The sequence below is a fragment of the Pyrus communis genome, chromosome 9 (genome assembly GCF_963583255.1).
Source record: "Pyrus communis chromosome 9, drPyrComm1.1, whole genome shotgun sequence".
Lineage (NCBI taxonomy): Eukaryota > Viridiplantae > Streptophyta > Magnoliopsida > Rosales > Rosaceae > Pyrus > Pyrus communis.
In genome coordinates this window covers 6,323,154-6,344,930 of record NC_084811.1, presented here as the reverse complement: position 1 = coordinate 6,344,930, position 21,777 = coordinate 6,323,154, and the positions used below count along the sequence as shown (strand labels likewise).

The following is a 21,777-nucleotide window of genomic DNA, read 5'->3' as shown; positions in this document are numbered from 1 at the left end:
ACAATTTTGTTTAATGATAATTGTCTTTAGATTATAATATTTTTTAAAGCAAGGGTTATTTTGGAAATAACAGTGGGTGGGGATAGAGTTTATGTGGGTTTATTTTTATGTTTTATGACGGGTGTAAATATAAGGTGGGTGAGAAGATAATAAAACACTGGTGTGTGTATAACATCACTTAAAAAATAAGAAGATAGAAATTCATCTTCAAACATAAAGCTAAATTATAAATGCAAAGACAATTAAAAAAACCGCAACAACAACCGTTACATGAATAAATTTTGTCCCTTTTATGAAATAAATCAAAAACTTTGTCCCTCTCCGAAATATAGTTTTATAATCCAACATTATGAGTTATTTCTCCATTACTAGTATACTAAATCTTATTATATTTATATTGGCAGGATACGAAGAACATGTGATTTTTATATGCTTCTACCATCCCCTTATTATTATAGTTTTCCTTGTTGGATTTAGGTGTCAACCTGAGTTCGAATCTTCGCCAGATTCTGTTTGTGAGGATCTTGAAGATTCATAAATCATATTTGTTCATCATACATCGTGCGATCAGAAATCATTTTAAATATTTTTATTTAAAAATAAATATAAACAGTACTTGACAAAAACTAACTGCACGATATACGATAAACGGACATGATTCACAAATATCTAGGATCCTCACCAAAGGAATCCGCAGAGGATCTTGTTGGTGTCAACCTCTCCATTATATGCATTTCTTTCAATTTTATATTGAAACTCTCTGGATACAGCTTATACGTAATCGGACGGATCTGTCTCTCTCGAAAACTTCATGTTTTGTTGAAAGCGATGAAATGGTAATCCAATTCACAATGCTCTATATTCTTTTGATAAATCTGTTATGCATTTCCAAATGTTGGCATTTTGAACAAGGTCTCAAGTCTTGAATTCCCAAATATGTTTTTCGTATTTCGATAAGGGCAATGATTTCAACGCACCATTTTCTACTTTATACACACTTTTCTTAGTTATAGTCTTCAATTCATCTTTGATTTTGTTCACTACACTGACTAGATGAAAAGAGGAGTGTACATTAAGTGAAAAAATGTTGCTTAAATCATTTCACTTTGATAATTCTATACAATAACGCTTGAGGCCTTTAGAAGTACCGTTTTAGATCGAATAAGAAACAGTTTTATCACAAATAATTCATGACATAACATAAATTTTGACAAAATTATGACGGAATAACCATATTGGTTTGCGACACTCATTTCAAGGACTACATTGATCGATTTTTAATTTCAAGAACCAATCTTAATATGGTGGGTCAATTTCAAAAAACATTTGTGATAAAACTCAATGAAAATAAGATTTTCTTCACACGTCAATATTGTCTAGAGAATAACCAGTATTTTTATATGATTACATAAAATTTCCAACATAGCATGCAGCCTAAATTTTGCATTGAGGACATCATATATGTCGCTTCTTCTTATAATTTGAGACGAGTTCGGCTGTAACGTATGATTAAGGCTTGGTTTGGTACTGAGGTGATTCTGAAAAAAGCTGGTATAAAAAAAAGCTAGGAGCTGTTTTTGTGTTTGGTAAACATTCAGCTTCAGCTTTTTTTCACAGTTTTGGATAAAAAAAAGCCAAAAACAAGAAGCTGCAAAACCCAGCTTTGAAAAATTGGCTTTTTTTCACATTTGTTTTACATAAAAGTTTACCAAACACTATAATACTGTTTTTTTTTTTTCAAAAACACTTTTACAAAAAAGTTTACCAAACACTCTGCTGCTTTATTTCACAGCTGCTTATTATCACAGCACATCAGAAGTAGTTTTTTTTCAAAGCACATCAATATCAAACCAGCCCTAAGTTCATACACCAAAGTCTCTTCCTAAGAATTTTTTCATAAATTGCTTGTTGGGAACTCCCATTTTTTCTTCTCTTCGGATAAAATTTCATAAACTTTGGGCCACAGATTTTGGCACTCAATTATTACAACATGACAATTTCGTACTGTATGGACAATAACATCCTTGTCAAAAACTGTTTTCTTTACAAGATGAATGGTTTTTCTGAAAATTTCCATCTCTCAACAAATTTCGAACAATGGAGACTCAGAGCTCTGGCAAGCAATCTGTCAGGTTTTATTCTCACTGAGCTAATTTGTTATATAGTTATAGTACGAGACGAAGATTATGCAAATGTTTGCATGCCGGAATTATATTTCTAAGGTTTCGCAGGCCCATAATTAGCTGCCTCCAATTTGTGCAGGTCTGTCGCAGCGGGAGGCAACTCCGGATCCCGCATCAGCAAAGCATTTTGCCGGTGCGGCGAAGGATGGAAGTGTGTCATCACTAGGACTGAGGGACCTGATGCCGGCAAGGCCTTCTTCAGCTGTGCTGGAAAACTACACACGTATGTCAATCAGCACAAGGATAAACTTATCGAAGTTGTTTAGAAATGGCAACGTGATATCATTTCAATATACCAACGTTATAGTCCGATTTTTACATTCTCTCTTTCATTTAATTTGAAGATTGTTTAGTCATTTATATGGATCGAAGAAATTTATGGTTATGAGAACAAGTAACATCTATATAATGAACCATCAATTTGTTTAATTTTATAAATAATTAAACAGTCTCCAAATCGAATAATTATATATATATATAATATTTACATAATAGTTCTAGTTATGAAGTTTGTATAACCATGAGTTGATGATCCAGTGGTAAAGGACGGATTGCGAAGCTTCCTTCAAATTAAAAATTGGAGGTCTTAGGTTTGAAACCTGTTGCTAGTGTTGTCCCCTTTTTGCCTCTATGAATCTTCCCTGCCTTCGGAATTGGTGGATAACCATAGCTTACCACCAGTTGTCCTCTTTTTTATTAAAAAAAGATAGAGTTATGAAGTTTGTACTGTGTAATCATGTTACATCGTCACTGAAAGATAAATGATTTTTTATATGTAACAAGAGGCAAGTAATGTCCGTAGATACGTGTATCAATGGTCACGACGATGCATATGGACTGATAATGCCTAATTCGATCTTTTGACAGCTATGAAGACGGGACAGTGACAAAGGAGGCCACGACGGTGAACGAGGAGGTAGAGAAAATTGGTGCAAACGAAGCCTACTGCGAGTGTGGTGAAGGTTGGAAATGTGTCATCTCCAAGGTTGAACCTGAAGATCCTGATGCTGGCAAGAGCTCCTTCGAATGTGCTGGTAGTTGCAGCTGTGTAACCGATGGTTAAAGCCTAAGGGGCGCATCAAGAAATTAAGTGCACATGTAAAGGGTTAAACCCTAAATCACATGCATAAGCATGGTCGATTCTGTATGTGTTTTGTGTGTTTGCTGAAGCGTTGAAATCAATAAACCATGCTGTAATATATTGGATAAAAGCTGTTCATTTTTCATCACCAAATTCACTTGTTGTACAAGAAAATAAAAATAATTGAAGGTGAGAAATACAACAAGGCTTCAAGCCTTTGAACCGTCTATTTTTCATCACCGAATCCGCATCGAACTTCAGCAACCCGAACTTATTTTGTAAGTTTCGATTCATAGATCATCTATGCAAAAACGCAACTCAATCCGAAACCAATTTCTCATCTAATTGTCAAGATAAAATTTCAATGTTTCTGCTGATCCTAAAAACTATCGAGCCTACGTGGCGCGCAGGCCAAGTAATTAGTAAACTAACTACGTCATTCGGTTGTGTGCGGGGCATGCCAACTCGTCAGCCAAGCTCGGCCGGGGAGTAAAATGTGTTGATGTGGCGTTGGGCGCGCTGCTGACTTCTTGATCTTGCGACTGCGGCCGAGGAAGGAACATGTCTCAGCCTTCGGGTTCTAGAGCCTGAAGACAAGGTTGCTAGTTTTGCAAAGTTCAATATCAGATTCGGCTTTCAATGTGCCGAATGTAGTAACTTGGTAACACCTTACTTCGCCGAGAAGGCTGATGAGATGACCTCTCCCAATAAGGACTCGAAAATCCTTGTCGATCGAGACTTGGATAGATAATCAGTCGGCCGAGAAGCAGTGCTGTTTATCCAAACTGAAGGTGCCCCTTGATCGACTGATTCTACGGCTCCAATGCTGTTTATCCAAACTAAAGATGTCGCTGGTTGCCTTTATAGTGCTGTTTATCCAAACTGAAGATATGTCGGCGGGAAAAAGAAAATAAAAATCTCAAGGTTGTTGAGAGATTTCGCGTAGAGCGAGAGTTTGCGCAAAGCAGTTTTGTGTGTTGAATTGGAGGGGTCTTCTCGTTGCCACTGCCTCTGTATTTATAGGGACGTGCTAACTTGATCCTTGAATATTGCATGAGATTTTTGGCGTGGATCAGACTCAACTAAATGCATGGAGTTATCATGCAATTACCCAACCAATTTAAAATTTGTATCATTATCTCATTTTTCTCCTTATTTTGTCCATCATTATCCAAGTATTTGATGATTTGCACGTGCTGGAACGAAGGCACGCAAATAATTAGCATGCAAGTTTATCTCTTAGCCATGCATTTCAAACCGAAGCAACACGGCAATCCACTCATCTTTCCACCAAATTTGACCAGGTGCAATCATGCACTATCAAAAAGTTCAAACTTGATCCCATCTTTTCCATCCTTTCAAAGCCCACGAGTTCCAACCTGATGCAATTTGTCTGACTAGATTCTTGGCATCCTGCTGAAGATATTCAAGGGTGCTCTTTATTCCATCATCACTTTATAATTTTTATACATGCATGCATAATAACCTTTTGCCGTCTAAGTGAACTCCAAATTCATTTGTTTACTAATTATCACCATACTTTAAATGGATAATAATCAATTTTGTAGCATACCACTTGAATCTGTCAGTCAAGCAAACTGATCCCACCCACACATTCACACGCCAAACATCCAAAATCAACTTGAATTGTGCTACCGTGTTTCCTGCTTGGAGATACATATCTCATCTTAATTATCATTAAAAGATAATTATGATAAAAATCATAATATTATCCTTCAATAATAACCAAATGATCTTCACTCTTCGATCCGACGGTTGTGAGCTATGTTTACTCAACGGCCTTGATCGCATGGGCCGATGATGTAATTTTGGGTCCAAATAGTTTCTTAGAACATATTGTTCGTCAATTTCTTTGAACTCAATTAGATACCTTAAATACTTCCGATTTAGTTAATATTTTGAATGATCTATGAGGTGCAACTATATATATGTATAACATACACCAACACTAGTTCAAGCAAGGAATGACATTTTCTCAACGTGTTCGGTGTTTTTTGTTTGGTCTAAAGAATAGCCTGGTGTATTTGTATCAAAGTGTCAACATTGCATACAATCTAAAACTTTTACATTTAGGTTCTCAAAGGCATAATATGTATACCAATCACTTCTTATACTTTGAGACGGATCTTCGAAGAGTGTACCATCCTTTCTTGCATATTGTGACGACCTTCCCTCCTTGTGTGATGGACACCCTCTTCATTTTCTTGCTCTTTTGCTTAACCTGCTCCTTCAGTTCGCCCATCTAATTCGAAAGAAGTACTGAATGAGATCGAAGGGAAAGTATGCAATTTTTTCTTCCAAAGTATGATACTAATCGCAGCAGTTTGAGAACATATATATAGCTTGCTTCTTGCCACCTTAACCATTCTAAATTTAGCTAACCGAGTTTTCTTAAAAATAGTTGACATGGGAAATTAGTTGATGTTCTGGATGGTTGGGTTGGGTTGGGTTGTTTATTGGTTGGGGTGATTCGTGACTGCTTTGCATAAGTGTCATTGATTAAAAAAGCTAATATTATTGTGCAAGGCAAGAGATTTGGAGTTATGCCTTTACATTTCGCCGTGAGTGCGAACTCCGTCAACTCTCTAATCTAACATTTAATCACTAATGATATCGTCTTATCAAAAAAATAAGAATTTTAAAACGCAATTAGTGTTAAGAAATAAATTGCCCTTGCCTTGCCTTTAGTTTTATATAAAGAGTTTCTTTCTCCTTGTGAGAAAAAGATTGAACAAAACAGAGGACTGCGTCACAACAGGAATTATACCTTGGAGATTTTCATTTTTCGAGTTACGAATCCTAATTATGAATAAATTTTTTTGGCATTGTTATTATTAAGATTTTTTTTTTCCCGTTTGAATATCTTTTGTTATGCAGAATGCACTAAATTTTATTTAGATGCCTTAATTGAGTTGATCTGATGCAAGTAAAAAGTAGAAGTCATACTTAAATTTGTTGGAAATTATATATTATAGTATACAATATTGTAATATATAATTTTAATAATTGAATGAAAAATAGTGTTAATCATATGTCTTAGAAATGTTATGTTATTTAGGTGTATTCCCTTGTCAAATGATGTATATTTATAGATGAAAAGTTACATCTCTTTAACAATAAGTACTTGGGTTATATATATATATATATATATATATATATATATATATATAACCATGAAACCATTATCATTAAGAATAGAAAATTAGAGTTAATTTTCACTCTTGAGAAATAGGGTTTCCCCACTTTGTTTCTCTCATTATTCGTTTGTCAAATTCCGAGTCATGTCTTAAGAGTACGGAATATATGAAGTTTGTCAGAGTTCGAAGATTGAAGTGTTTTGACTTCGAATTATAGATTGTTGAATCCTGGGAGACGAACGCCTACCGAACTATAAGTACAAGAGTAGGGACGAAATTCTGTCTTTAGGACATTGCATTATACAAGCTTCAATATCTAAGTTTGTTAGTATTTTTAACTTTCTCTCTAGTTGTTTATATTAATCTCATATATAATTGATGTTGTGAATTTCTTTATGATTATTATTATCGGAATTCTTGTGTTATTTCCATATTTTCTATTATGCTCCAACAAATTTGGGCTTAGCTTCTTGCAATATACCATGAATTCCTAGTTGTAGATGCAATGCAATTAGGGCTTATGTGATTGTCCACCGATTTTCATAGAACTTAATGGATTTTTACTTGTTTAAATTTTCGCCATAGAAGGTTACATGTAAGGATACTTTTGGTGCAACCATATGACATGGCCATTGAATAATTTAAGTCTTTTTTTTTGTATGTTTTCAATTTATTATTTCCATGTGTTTAATTTCATGCTTAATTTAGTTTCCAATTGAACTCAAAATCTCATATCTATTCTCTTCTCAATTAGAATTTGTTTCAATTTAATTAGTAAGATTTCTAGAATTAATTCAATTTATGTGGGACAATATCCGTGCTTATTTGCTATACTATCATCTGATTCGTATACTTGCAAGACTTAATGAGGTTAATTTTGGTTGTATAAATTTCACAACAACGATACATGTTATCCTGCAAGGTTCGTATACTGCATCGTAGAAATGATGCACTGAGCAAATCAAAACTTGAATAAGCTGTGAAACTAATGTGAGTAGTAAGTACACAAACAATGGTTCACAATATAGGGCAAGGCTCTACAATATTAGTATGACTACTGATCTAGGTATAGAAAATATTTTGGTAAATTTGGGTGTGCCAACTTGCAACCTAGTTCGGTTAGGAGAGTAGAATGGAGGTGGTGGTGCTGTCGAATGCGGTGCTGACTTCTGCACTGAAGCAATCACTACCAAGGAAAGAACACGTCTCGACCTTGGGTTCTAAAACCTGAACACAAGATTTGGGTATTCACTTAATCTTGTTAGGTATAGGTCCTTTTCTTCTAGTATTCAAGGCTCTTTATTTTGGAGTGTATATGTGACATCCCACATCGCCCAGGGGAGTGATCCTTAAATGTATATTCCCATCCTTACCTAGAACGAGGCCTTTTGGGAGCTCACTGGCTTTGGGTTCCGTAGGAACTCCGAAGTTAAGCGAGAAGGGGGCTAGAGCAATCCCATGATGGGTGACCCACTGGGAAGTTGCTTGTGAGTTCCCAAAAACAAAACCGTGAGGGAATGGTAAGCCCAAAGCGGACAATATCGTACTATGGTGGTGGAGCGGGCCCGGGAAGTGATCCGTCCCGGGCCGGGATGTGACAGTATATGATACTTGAGCTGTGAAAAAAAGGGGATCCTATCAACTTGTTCCGACCTAGGATAATAAGCTCATGAGCTTAGTCTTACTTTACCGTCAAGAAACAAAAGCAAGACTTTCATCTCCAAGTTTAACTCAGACGTAGCTCACTTCTTTTTGGGTGTGAAATAGTTCAAACCAAAATACCCAACAAGCATTAGAAGATCCCCTTTAAGATCAAACAATTCCATCGAATTGAGTATGATATTGGATGTCTTACTATACCAGGAATATCAATGAACCAGATTATTGAAATTGCTCAGGATACCCTTTTTTAGCTTCTAGAATCTATTTCTTAGTTTAAGATCCCTCTTACTAACTGGAATCAAAGAATTTGTAGATCAATTCCCCTCCAGGACAGAAACTTCTTGTTCAAAGGGCGAATCCATCAAACTTAATCAACCATTAAGGAGTAATCCTAATGTGTGTGGATTTGGTTAGGGAGATGTGGAAATAGTACTTCAAGATCCATTAATCACTGCAAAGTTTAATAATTGGTTTGGTTTTCGTTGTGCCGAACAAGGAGTAATTGGGGAACATCTCACTTTACTTCACCGAAGCTGATGAGATAACCTATTGAGAGTCTGAAATGCAAGAAGAGAGAATTCTTCGTTTGCCGACACTTGAATAGATAACCAACCAATCAGTTGCAATGCTTTTCACTTATCTGAACTAAAGGTGTCATTGGTTAACATGGTGTTATTCACTTGTCGTCACTAAAGATGTGTTAACGGGAGAGTTAGGATAGTTAATATTTTTCTCAAAAAATGTGATAAGGGTTTCACGTAAAATGAGGATTTTCACGTATAGCGCTTTAAGTTGTTTGTTGAGTTGAAGGTGCCTTCCTCTGTTGCAAATCCTCTTGTATTTATTTATTTTTTTAATTTTTTCTAACAAATAATATTATCTATACTAAAAAAATTTAAGTATAACTTCTCAATAGGCTAGCAATGAAATGATATTATAGAATCTAAGCCTTAGACACGTAACCGTCTTTTGATAGTAGGCCAAAACCATCTGCCATCAGGCGATAATACCAAAAAATTCCAAATTGGATAATGATAAACCAAATGGTTGATGTTGTGGCCAAATGATAATGGTCGCCAAATCGTATCACAACAACCATCTTTATCCTCCCAATGGTCAAACCAAAAACTCTCTCTTGATCACCTTTGCAGCACGTGGCCAATAAGAATTCCTCATCATCAATTCATTTAGTCAGCCTCTTTCTTTGGACCAGTACCAATGACCTACAAAATCTCATCAAATCATCAATCCACGATCTATGTCCATTTATTTAACGGCCTCGATTGTACAAACATATATGTAATATTGGGTACAAACAATAGAATAAGGATTCTTGTTGAATTCTCTTTGTGAGAATTTTTGAGATTTTCTAATAACATCCGTTCATCGTATATTATGCGGTCAAAAATTATTTTAAATTATTTTATTTAAATTGAATATAAACAACATCTAACAAAAACTAACCGCTTGACATACGATGAATGTGATTAGAAGATCCCCGATATTCTCATAAAGAGGTTGGCTCCTCCTGGCAAACAAGAGTACGAGAATCGATTGAACTCTAGGCTTTGGTATGATTCAATAATGCAAACGTACAAGATTTCCATGTGCAACACAAAACATTTTGACAAGGATTGTCTGCAGCATTATTGCTCTTCCAACGTTGGCGTTTTAAAACCCATTAAATTATAAATTTTCATATGTGAGAGCAATTAAGATGGATCGAGTACACTTTTACGTATGGCTCAATTCAATAACACAACGATATGTGTATTATTTGCGAAATGATATTGTGTTACTAAACCGATATGCTACTTTAATTAAATATCGGATTCATCTATTTCCTTCTCCTTATATGCATGCTACGAATGGTACATATTCTCAGTAGAACAACAAATGCTTGCTACGAAATTGTATCATTCAAGAGCCATAAATTGAAACGCACCACATCAAATTAACAAGGGATACTGAACAATGAAACTATGGGAGGTTTTCAACCCTAGGACCTGCTACAAACTAAGACTCTAATATCATGTTACACAAATTACTGCGTCTTAAAAGTATAAGTTGTTATGGAATGAGCCAATTGAAAAGGACACGGCATCCATGAATTTGGTGTCTTGTCCTCCGAGCTATATCTTGAGGTTGGTTCGGATTCTATACCACCCTCTTTTCCAAACGCCGATGATCTTCCATCCTTGTTGCTCAAAGAAGGACCGAAGGTCTCGACTCCTTTCCCTCATTTGTTATGTCGCTCTCCCATATACAAAATTGCGAGTTTCAAATCGAATCGATTTAAATGGAAAATCTCTTTGCTCTCCTTAATTTTGATTTCGCATTAATTCGCCGATGGCTATATATGTGTATGGTAGAATTTTCCTTGCTCTATGACTATTTTTAATTAAACTTGTAAATGTCACAATCACCACGAATAAATTTAGTTGTTTGGTTAGGCGGCTTGGAGAATGGAGGCTCTTATTTTTAACTATGTTTGGTGAGACTTTTTTTGAACCACTAATAGAAATACCCCTTTTTTGGCAAAGTATTTTACCGTGTTTCTGGATTGTGATTTCCATATGCGTCTAACCATCCCAAATAATATTCATAAAACTACTTAACGAGTTAGCTTCGACGGTAAAATGCTCACTCTTCTACTTACCAAAAAAGTTTATCCTTAACATTTTTACTCTCCAATTTTCTACATGCAATACTAATAGGAAAAGGATCCTCATCGGATCCTTTTTCCTGAGGATCCTAGGGATCCCATGATTGTGATCGTTTATCATACATCGTGCGGTCAGTTTTCATTAGGTATTATTTATATTTAATTCTAAAATTTAAATTTTGAAATAATTTCTGACCGCACGATGTACGATGAACGATCACGATCACAAGATCCTTAGGAAAAGCATCCGGCGAGGATCCTTTTCCATATTAATACCTAGTCCAGTAAAAAAGATCATGTATACTTGCTCTTTGTATTTTGTTGGTCTTTGCCCTGGAATGATATTTCCAGTTTACAAAAGAAAAAAGAAAAAAATCCATAAAAAAAATCTAGAAAATCTCATAAAATTCATAAACATAATCTCGTAATATTCACACAATTAATTGCAATAATTACCAATGAGGGTTAATTCCCTTGGTAAGGGCGTACTTGTGGTTAAACACCAATCCAAGTTCGATCTCCGTTGCCAGTAATTCTTGTCTGTAAATTCCTACGTGACTATATAACGATGGCAGCTGGCAGTTAGGTGTCATGCATCAATTTTTCTAGCTTAAAGTTATGGGCATGCCCTGAAACTGGTGGTGAGAGAAATCAATCCCCCCTAAACTTTTAATGGAGCACAATGTAACAATTCAATTATTATCCACAAAATTTTTTCATTTTCTTGAATTTTACTCGTAGCCTAAGCAAAATAATGAAAACGCTCTACTTCAATTCTCTACTGCCGTCACTCAGTATTACAGTATGGTAGTATTCCTCTTCGTTTAGAAGTGAGAGGTCTTAGGTTCGAATCTTATGAATGGCAAATTCAATACCAAATTAAGTTGCCCATTGTGTGACTTAGCTAAACTCCCCCTCCCTTGTAGTGTAAAAATATCGGTACACTAAAAAAAAAAATTTCTCTATTGGCGAGATTAGACCAAGGAGAGATTTTTCAATATGACTAGTATACGAGGTAGTACACCACGTGTTACTATACAAACGGTGAGATTTGTGTGTTAAAAAGTTAATAACTTAAAAGATAAAATTTCTCATCACTTACATAAAAACACGTGGTGTACCATTCGTGTTTCCGTCACAATAAAAAATTTCTTCCGGATCAAGTTAGCAAGTAAAGTACCATTGGTCCATTTGGCGCCAGCTGATTGGCTAGCAGGAAGCGCCAGAAAAATAACCGTCACTCTTCTCAGCTACCAGTCCAACGGAGAAGAAGCGACTGCTTGGTGAGCGGATCGGTTACTCACCCGACCATCCTCCCCTCCGTGGACCTTCTTCCTCAGACATCTACAGGTGCGTTACCTTTCCCCCTAAATTAGGGTTAGGGTTTCTGAAATTAATTTCCCCCAAATATCCCCTCTTTTTGCAATGGAAGAACATCCATCGTCTTCCTCCTCCTCCTCATCTTCTTCTTCTTCTGCTGCCGCTTCGACCAGTAGGGACACTTCTGGCGGTGCTGCTGCTTCGACCAGTAGGGACACTTCGGGCGGCGCTGCTGCTGCCGCTACGACTTCGTCTTCGAGCGCTTCGCAGGTGCGGGAGGAGGAGGACGATGACAATCAGTACCAGCAACACACGCATTTCCGGCATCCGGAGCTGGAGCAAAACCACGAAATCGGCACTTCGTACGGCGGAAATGTGCCGGCGTTCGATGAGGTGTCAACGGTGATTACGGATGAATCGTGGTCCTGCATTGTCGTCCTCCTCACCTTCTGGTTCTTCGGTTTGTATCCAATTTTCAGATTATATTTTGAATTTTTTATGGTAATTAATTATTTGATTATCCATAATTTGATTGTAATTGGATGTTTCAGTGTCGATGACTTTGATTTTGGGAGTTTACGGGTCTTCGAGTTTAGAGCTTGGCCCTAATAGCTCAATTCTTCTGCAACCTAACCCATTTTTTGTGCAGTCTATAAAGGTAGGTTTTTAATTTTACCATTTTCCATTTTTTTACTGATATGCCTGCTTTCTTGTGCTGTTTAGTAATCTGGGTTGGTTTTTTGTTTGGTCTTTGTTAGGTAGAAGAGCTGAATATATCAAGTTCTGGGCCTGTACTATATGGTTTCTACAGTACTCCACCTCTTGATACTGCTACCACTTGGTCCGAAACACATACTGTCTCGGTTCCAGCCGATTCTCATACGGCAAGTTTGCATTCTGTTGAATGTTGTTTTTTGTTTTATTGCCAGAAATTTTTGAATTTTTTGAAGCTGTGGTAGTTGTTGATGAGGATGATAATTCATTGTGCTTCTTCAGGAATGGATATATTACCTAAATGCGGGGTCTCAAATGAGTATTTCATACAGCGTGAACTCTCCGAGCTTCTCTATTTTTCTTATTATTGCTCAAGGTATATAACCTACATTTCCTTTTCTTTCCTACTCAAAATTCTCTTCATTTTAAGAAATATCCATGCTAGTTAGTAGTTAGTAGCTACCATTTATAAATACTTTTACAGCAATGAAAGTTTAATATCTTTCTTCATGTTTTGTGAGTAAGCGTGAGTATGTTTTGATAAGATTAGTGTAACGGGCTGCTGAGGAAATTGGATTACCAGTTGTTTAATTTGCTGATTGCTGCTATTGCAGTCATTGACCCTTCACTCAAATTCATAGTATATACACCTAGAATCACTGTTATATAGAGAGCAAGCCACATAAGTGAGCCAAGAGTGCAGAGCAACTTGTTAATTGAAGTCTTAATTGGTCACTTACCAGAGCAAGTCTTCTTGCTACATTTCTCCGATTTCTTTTTCTGTGGTCTGGTGTCTTTGCATTATTTATAAAAATAAAAATCATCTGCAGTTGCTCATGCATTTTTTTTAACTAATGGCAAAGTTTATTCAACCTCCATAGCATTCTGAAGCTAGCGCATTGCAGGTAAAGAAGGCCTTGCTCAGTGGCTCGAAGAACCGACATATCCTAATACTTCTTTATCATGGAACCTCATTCATGGTGAGACAAAGTGTGGAATATGATCTTATTGTCTTCTCAACACAAGTACTATTACTACTATACTAATGTCAGTAATTACTTCCTCTCAGGAAGTGGTATGATTGAGCAGGACCTATCAAAGTCTTCTGCCTACTATGTTTCTGTGGGTAACTTGAACGCAGAGGATGTGGAGGTAATTGTGGAACATGTAGAATAAACTATAACCTTGGAATTTAAATATCTTTCGTACTTTTTCTTTTATTGTATTCTGGTCTGTACTCTTCCGATTAAAAAGATATATTGGGGCATGGTACTTATGAGATTAACTGTTATTCAGAATCAAATAATTAATACAATCTTTGTTACTGCAATCATGGGCTGTTACAGTGATTATTGACATTAACTGCAGCATACTGCTAAAGTAAGCATCAGGTTGAGTGAGAGTAAGAATGCAAAACCTTTTTTTGCGCTAGACAAACATCCTGATGTGTTGGCCTTGAGAGTGTCCCTCATAAGGGTCTCTATTTTCCCCTTTTCCTAATGCTTTTATATCTTACATTAAAGAATATTGTTGTTGAACCACGGCAAGTGGCCCAGTGGAAATGCAGTAGAATTCCAAGTCAGGTTTGCTCCCTGGTTTTGGGTTCGGGGCACGAAGCTGGCAAAAACATGGATGATTCCCTGGTTGAAATTTTTGGGAGGACGTGTGCCATTTGACTATGGCTAGGGGTGGGCCGAAATGCCTTTAGCCTTTCTGGGCCCCACTGGCGATTAGTCCTACCTCATGGAATATGGGATATCTCATGCTTCGTCCAAAAAGAAAAAAAAAAAAAGGAATATTGTTCCTGTTCTGTCGTTAATTTTTACTCATTACACTATTCACTTGGGTTCATCTTTACATTGAACAGGTACAATTAAACATCACAGTGAATGCTTTATTGTACAATACAAATTCGGCTTATTACAAATGTACTTTCACGGATGAATCCTGTACTTTGAAAATTTTGTTTCCGGAGGGAAATGCAGCTGTGTTGACCACTCCTGGTCCAGAGCAGGTAAGACTAATCTAGTGGATTGTCAAATAAATGTTATCCCGGAAACTTGAATTCAGTAGATTGTTACTCTTTCGTCTTACATTTTTTTGGTTTCCTCAGGATACACCTTCTGCAAACCAGTATGTCAAACTATCATATGGACCAAGATGGGTCACATATATTGTTGGTATAGGTAGGCTCATTCTCTTTTTTCTTCGCATAATGAAACCTTTGTCTGTCAATCTCTACCGTATTTAATTTTTTTAGCCTGTGTAGGTGGGATGACTGTGCTCATGTTCTTGGCCTTCAACTTCTTAAACAAATGCCAAGGTACCAATGAAGATGGAATAAGAGTTCGACATGATGAGTTCAGATCTGAGAGAGCCCCATTGCTTTCCTACAAAGATGATGATCAATCAAGTTGGGGCTCATCTTATGATTCTGCCTCAAATGATGAGGGGGATCTTGAAGACTTTCTGGCAGGAGAAGGGAAGTCGTCAAGAGATGGTGAAAGTAATAATACTCGTCGTCTTTGTGCAATCTGCTTTGATGCTCCTAGGGACTGCTTTTTCCTTCCCTGCGGGCATTGTGTGGCTTGTTTTGAGTGTGCAACAAGGTATTTTTCTCTACCGTTTCTGACTTTCTATAGTCGTATCTAACTGCAAAGTTCCTCTGCGCTGTACCCTGCAACAAGTCCACAAACTAGTTATGACAGTTGACAAGGCCATTTGCCTATTAGGCCATCAAAAGTTCTGATTTCTTCAGGGCTCATCCAATGAGCTTCTAGAATACTAGTAAACTGTGTTCCATGCATCATATTTGTCCTGTTTATCTGTTCCAGATCCAATTTAATGATTGATTACATTTTTCAAAATTTCACAGGATAGCAGAGGCAGCTGCTACTTGTCCAATTTGTCGGAGGAACATAAAGAAGGTGAGGAAGATCTTTACAGTTTAGTAATACAAACCTCCTTGTAACACTGGTATGCGCTATTCTTTACTACCCGTCAATATAACTGATCAGAGCTCAGCTGGTTACCTAGGTAGTTTCTAAGTGTGGATTGGCCGTGCCTTGTCGCTTTACAACGGCTTTCCCTTATGTATTATTGTTTCCGGGTATAGAAAGCCTCAATACACCTAAATAGGATAAAGAATTCAAAGGTCTCGATTCTTTTCTTTCCCCACATTGTAGGTTGGGTTAAGGTACTCGATTTTCTGTTGCAATCTTCAATGATATTAATGTTGGTGATGCATATTGTTTGTTCAACTCCCTTTTCAGAATGCTTTGCAAATTCATGCATCATATTTGTGTGATTGAGCTCAATTAGTCACGAGGACTTGTTAATTGAAGAAAGAGAACTGGTTGTAAAACCGGTTTCATGAATCTTACCAATATTTTCTTCTGTTTTTTTTGGTTGGTAATTAATGAATCTCACCAATATTGCTCCTTCCTAGCTAGTAGTCAAAACAATGGAGAATGTGGACAACGTAGGGTCAGTCAGCCCAGTTGATCCGAACAATGTTGCGTCTCTTTGTACCTGAGTTTGATCTCCCATTGTATATATAGGGCTTGGACAGTTGATCAGATTAATGTGCTCGCGTTTTGTATGATCCAACCTTGATCCTCTCTCATAAATTAGAACTAGAGCAGTCTTCTTAAACAAAACCACAAGCAACATGAGCATCTTACTTTCCTTCTCATTATATGTGCCCTAGGGTCGATTGTGAGAAATTTTTTAATGTTCCACGAATAGGGCTCGGTAAATCAAGTGTCATAATTCGTTTGGTTGATTTTTTTATTTTTTATTTTTTAAGTTTCCAACCAATTGTATTATGAGACTTCATATGCCTAACTGTGTTCCAACACACTAAAAAATCTCTCGTGGATTGGGAGGAAAGGTAATCCTCCAAGTCTACCAAACACTAGATTGTCAAATTTGGTAAACCAGTTAGAAGTATCCAAGATAAAATAATGGAATAGGTTTAAGACACTTTGCAGTGATGAAATCGTGCAAGCAAAGGGGCTTAAAGTGGGACAAAGATTTGCTCGTCTTTGTCTCTCTGTCCTGGTGAGACGGTCCAATAAACGTAGTCCTCCAAAAATGCCCCTCCCAAAAATCCCAACAGAAAAAACTCTCCTTCTATGAGAGACCTTCTCTCCTCTGTGAGAGTTTTCTTTCCCCCTTAGGTGAGGGTCTTCATCTTACCTACTTTCTTAGGCGCCGACTCTGGCTTCGGCTGAAGTTGGTTGCCTCTTTTCCTTTGCTTCTTCTGTTTTCTTCTCTTCTCCCCTTCTCTGCTGTGTTCTTCTCTTCTCTTCTCTTTTCTTTTCTTCTACTACTTCCTCCTCCTATTTTGTTTCTCAATTTGTTTCTGTCTCTTACCCCGATGGTATGCCTCGTTTTTGTTCATCCTTGGTTCGATTTTCAGCCATGTTTCTTGTTGAGATTGTGTGTAGAGCTCTGGTGGCTTGGGTATTTCCAACACCACCACTTTCTCGTTGCTATCTGCCTTTTTCGGCAGTGTTGTTTGTGGGTCTTCACGGACTTCATCTTGATAGTTGGCTTCTTTGTCTTTGTTGCTGGCTATCTTTACTCTATGGTTGTGCTTGCGGAGCAGATCGGAATTGGATGGTGCATTTGATGAGGTGTTGCTTGGTTATGGGTGAGGATTGGAGCAAGTCGGAATTCTCTGCGGTGGCGAAAGCAATGGATCTTTCTAGTTGTTGTCTATTGTGTTTTGACTTTTTGGGCGGCTTTGTTTGTTGGGCCCTTTTGTTTTTCTATTTGTGTTTGGCCCTTTTGCTTGTTTACAAGTTAGTTTTGGGTCTGTGGGTTGTTCCTTTGTTTGTGTTGCTTTTTGGTGTTTAATAAAAAGCTTGCTTTCCAAAAAAAAAAAATTCCCAACAGAAAAAGATAACATTTTATACGAGTTTAGGAGGCCAAGTTGAAGACGCCTTTCTTCTTTTCCCTACTTAAACATTTAGTGTGTGTGAGGGTAGAAAATGTGGTGAAAAGAAGTGGTCAAAAGAAATGATCAATCGCATTGTCTAGTGCCATTTTCATCATCTTTTTGGACTTGTTTAAGACAAGTGGGGTTGTATCATGTATGGTAGAATGAGGTTGAGACAGAAAATTGCAATTTTTGTTCTTTCTGTTTTGAATTCTTACATCACATGTACTTACTTGAAACGAAAGAAGTTATAAATAAGAGAAGTAGTAATAAGAGAGATAATGAGTAGAAATGAAATCACCTCCCCAATCGATCTAAAGTGTTGATTTTCAGGTCTTGAAATTATAAGTGAGAGCTACTGTTTGGACCTGATTTTATACTATCGGCTTGTGCAATCAAGATCGTTGATGAACATAGCTCTCAACCGTTGGATGACAAAATAATTAAGAAAATTATTATCGAAGGATATATTATGGTTTAATCATGATTTATCTTTTAATAATATATCAATTTATCTAGACTGAATATGATCAATTTGTTTGGAAATGGGTTTCTCTGCATGGGATAATATTGAAGAAGAATGGCTATATAATAACCAATGGTCAAAAAAAGAATTGCAATTCTCTAGTCGGCACATGCATACACGTGGAGGGCGGGAGATGTGATCAAGTTGAATTTTTTGGTAATGCATGATTGCACTTGGACAGACTTGGTGGGAAGATTAAGAGTTGCTTGACGTGATGCCTCGGTTGAAATGCATGGCTGGGAGATAAACTTGCTTGCTAATTGTTTGCATGCCTTGGTTCCAACACAAGAGGTCATCAAATACTTGGATTAGGATTGCTTTGCACGAAATAAGGAGATAATGATGGAGATTTTAAATTGGTTGAATAATTGCATGATAACTCCATGCATTTAGTTGAGTCTGATCCACGCCAAACATCAAACGCAATACTCAAGGATTAAGTCAGCACGTCCTTATAAATACAGAGGCAGTGGCAACGAGAGAGGCCCCCTCCAATTCAACACATAAACTGCCTTGTGCAAACCCTCGTTCTACGCGAAACCTCTTAACAACCTTGAGATTTTTATTTTCTTTTTCCTCCAACTCATCTTCAGTTTTGATAAACAGCAATGTGAAGGTAACCAGCGACATCTTCAGTTTGGATAAACAACACTGGAACTATAGAATCAGCCGACTAAGGAGCACCTTCAGTTTGGATAAACAGTACTGCTTTGAGGCCAACTGGTTACCTATCTAAGTCTCGGTCAACAAAGATTTTCGAGTCTTTGTTGGTAGAGGTCATCTCATCAGCCTTCTCGACGAAGTGAGGTGTTATCATGTTACTACATTCGGCACATTAAAAGACGAATTTGATATTGAACTTCGCAGAACTAGCAGCCGTGTCTTTAGGCTCTAGAACCCGAATGCCAAGATGTGTTCCTTCCTCGACCGCAGTCACACGATCAAGAAGTCAGCAGCGCGCCCAATGCCACATCAACATAGTTTACTCCCCGGTCGAGCTTGGCACACCCTGCACATAAGCAAATGACGTAATTAGCTTATTAATTGCTCAGCATGCGCGTCACGTAAACTTGATAGTTTTTAGGGTCAACAACTACATATCTTTTTTATTCTGAATATGTTAGTTTAAGCAGGAAAAATCAAGAATCACAATTTTATGAGTTTTTCCTATCTCGAAAAAATGGATTACTGTGGCAAAATTAATAACTGATTTCCTTTTAATAATAAAATGTACGTGTATACAAAATTCTATAGGAAATATAACTATTAATCGAAAAATAAACAAATCCTAAGATTTGAGGCTGCGCGGTGGGTCTTTACATTTTTATCACCAATGACTGGAATCCTACTTCCCACGTGGCAAATCGATTCGGCACATTAAATTACGTGGCCAACACACTAACAAACTCCCAAGTGGGCTTCTCCACGCGACCCAGTCTCCCTTCCTACCCTGTCAACCGTCCGATCAACATACTTCACACCATCAGCATAGGAATCCGAAACAAAAATGAAATCCAACGGTCATCATTATTCACACTCCCCAACCCCACTGTATCAACCCACGCGATTCCACCTCGCGTGGTACCCACCTCCTTTTTCTCAGAACCATCCAAACGCCACCCTATATAAACACCCCCAATCCTTCCCCCTCCCAAAACCCTCGCCAGTCGCCACCCCATTTCCTCGCTCCCTCTCTCTCTAGAACCTTCATTTTTCTCTCTCTAGATATGGCGGGTTCAGGAGTGGTGGCGGTGTATGGAAACGGCGCTATCGCCGAGAGTAAGCAGTCGCCTTTCTCCGTCAAAGTGGGTCTCGCCCAAATGCTCCGCGGCGGTGTGATTATGGACGTCGTCAACGCCGAGCAGGCCCGGGTCGCGGAGGAGGCCGGCGCATGCGCCGTCATGGCCCTGGAGCGTGTTCCCGCCGACATCCGCGCCCAAGGCGGCGTCGCCCGGATGTCCGACCCGCAACTCATCAAAGAAATCAAGCAGGCCGTGACAATCCCCGTCATGGCTAAGGCCCGAATCGGGCACTTCGTCGAGGCCCAAATCCTCGAAGCCATCGGCGTCGATTACGTCGACGAGAGCGAGGTTCTGACCCTCGCCGACGAGGAGCACCACATCAACAAGCACAATTTCCGGGTGCCCTTCGTCTGCGGCTGCCGGAACCTCGGCGAGGCCCTCCGCCGTGTCCGGGAGGGCGCGGCGATGATCCGGACGAAAGGCGAGGCCGGCACGGGAAACATCATCGAGGCGGTGCGGCACGTGCGGTCCGTGATGGGGGACATTAGGGTTTTGCGGAACATGGACGATGACGAGGTGTTCACCTTCGCAAAAAAGATCGCGGCGCCGTACGATCTGGTGATGCAGACGAAGCAGCTTGGGAGGCTTCCGGTGGTGCACTTCGCCGCGGGAGGAGTGGCGACGCCGGCTGACGCGGCGCTGATGATGCAGCTGGGGTGCGACGGGGTGTTCGTCGGATCGGGCGTGTTCAAGAGCGGTGACCCGGCGAAGCGGGCGAGAGCGATTGTGCAGGCGGTGACGCACTACCGGGACCCCGATGTGTTGGCGGAGGTGAGCTGCGGGTTGGGGGAGGCGATGGTGGGGTTGAACTTGAAGGATGCGAAGGTGGAGAGGTTTGCGAATCGGTCTGAGTGAATGGAGTTAAGGGACTGTTTGGATGGTTTTAGTGGGTTTTCTACATATAAAAACTTTAAGATTATGTGGTGGGTTGGGTTGGGTTTGTTTTTTTTGTTGTTGGATGTAGCATTGATTTTGTTTGCTTAATAATGGATTAAATTATGTTTTCTGCTTTTGGCTGATTTATTTTTTCTTTTTCCTGCAGCACTGCATGCATTTTTTATTTAGGAATTGTACGGAAGTACTTTTAAAATGATTAAAAAAATCTTTGACACATTTGCTTTCGTGTTTCACTTGTGATTCTTGGATGATGCATTAGATATTTTCTGGCAGAAAGTATTTTAAGTGTTTTTTTTTTTAAGAATTCATTTGGATGAAATTTTAATAAGGATTAACTTTAAAAATATTTTTATTGAAAACATTTTAAAAGCACTTTTAATAAAACCGTTATTAGCTGTGATTTTCTTCCCCAAGTGGTGAATTGGGCTGGAGTGTTTGACTCCCAATTCTATATGCAGGATAAGGTTCGGGTTTGAGTTTGGATCATCGGCCCCAGTTTGAGTTTTGAGTTTGGGTCAACGGCCCAGTTCGAGTTCTGAGAAGTTTCGACAGCCGTGGTGTTACTAATTAGATGGATAATTTGAAGTTCGAGTCCTGAGAAGTTTCAATAGCCGTGGTGTTTACCAAATAGATGGAAATTTCAAGTTCGAGTTCTGAGAAGTTTTAACAGCCGTGGCCCGTGGTGGTACTAATTAGATGGATAATTTCATGTGTTGGTTTGACTGTCACATTAAAAAATTCCTCAAAAATTCCTCAATAGCCGTGGTGTTACTAATTAGATGGATAATTTGAAGTTCGAGTCCTGAGAAGTTTCAATAGCCGTG

At 38.3% G+C, this 21,777-nt stretch overlaps 3 protein-coding genes across 3 annotated transcripts; all 3 read left to right on the top strand.

Moving 5' to 3' along the window:
- Nucleotides 1-1,982: 1,982 nt before the first annotated feature.
- On the top strand, nucleotides 1,983-3,409 carry LOC137744111 (uncharacterized). The gene is made up of 3 exons (XM_068483979.1): nucleotides 1,983-2,132; nucleotides 2,263-2,406; nucleotides 3,051-3,409. The coding sequence occupies exons 1-3, from the start codon at nucleotides 2,098-2,100 to the stop codon at nucleotides 3,244-3,246; spliced, it is 375 nt and encodes a 124-aa protein (XP_068340080.1). The 5' UTR covers nucleotides 1,983-2,097; the 3' UTR covers nucleotides 3,247-3,409.
- Nucleotides 3,410-12,105: 8,696 nt separating this feature from the next.
- On the top strand, nucleotides 12,106-16,031 carry LOC137744110 (E3 ubiquitin-protein ligase APD2-like). The gene is made up of 10 exons (XM_068483978.1): nucleotides 12,106-12,529; nucleotides 12,621-12,731; nucleotides 12,832-12,953; nucleotides 13,066-13,159; nucleotides 13,689-13,763; nucleotides 13,853-13,935; nucleotides 14,651-14,797; nucleotides 14,897-14,969; nucleotides 15,053-15,392; nucleotides 15,659-16,031. The coding sequence occupies exons 1-10, from the start codon at nucleotides 12,175-12,177 to the stop codon at nucleotides 15,732-15,734; spliced, it is 1,476 nt and encodes a 491-aa protein (XP_068340079.1). The 5' UTR covers nucleotides 12,106-12,174; the 3' UTR covers nucleotides 15,735-16,031.
- A 3,864-nt stretch (nucleotides 16,032-19,895) lies between these two features.
- On the top strand, nucleotides 19,896-21,079 carry LOC137744109 (probable pyridoxal 5'-phosphate synthase subunit PDX1). The gene has a single exon (XM_068483977.1). The coding sequence runs from the start codon at nucleotides 19,982-19,984 to the stop codon at nucleotides 20,909-20,911; it is 930 nt and encodes a 309-aa protein (XP_068340078.1). The 5' UTR covers nucleotides 19,896-19,981; the 3' UTR covers nucleotides 20,912-21,079.
- The last annotated feature ends 698 nt before the right edge of the window (nucleotides 21,080-21,777 follow it).

Coding starts and splice junctions, on each gene's coding strand:
- LOC137744110 (XM_068483978.1), top strand. CDS start 12,175: ATGGAAGAACATCCATCGTCTTCCTCCTCCTCCTCATCTTCTTCTTCT. Junction 12,732..12,831: donor TGTGCAGTCTATAAAGGTAG/GTTTTTAATTTT, acceptor TTTGTTAGGTAG/AAGAGCTGAATATATCAAGT. Junction 12,954..13,065: donor TTCCAGCCGATTCTCATACG/GCAAGTTTGCAT, acceptor GTGCTTCTTCAG/GAATGGATATATTACCTAAA.
- LOC137744111 (XM_068483979.1), top strand. CDS start 2,098: ATGGAGACTCAGAGCTCTGGCAAGCAATCTGTCAG. Junction 2,133..2,262: donor TCTGGCAAGCAATCTGTCAG/GTTTTATTCTCA, acceptor CAATTTGTGCAG/GTCTGTCGCAGCGGGAGGCA. Junction 2,407..3,050: donor TGTGCTGGAAAACTACACAC/GTATGTCAATCA, acceptor ATCTTTTGACAG/CTATGAAGACGGGACAGTGA.
- LOC137744109 (XM_068483977.1), top strand. CDS start 19,982: ATGGCGGGTTCAGGAGTGGTGGCGGTGTATGGAAACGGCGCTATCGCC.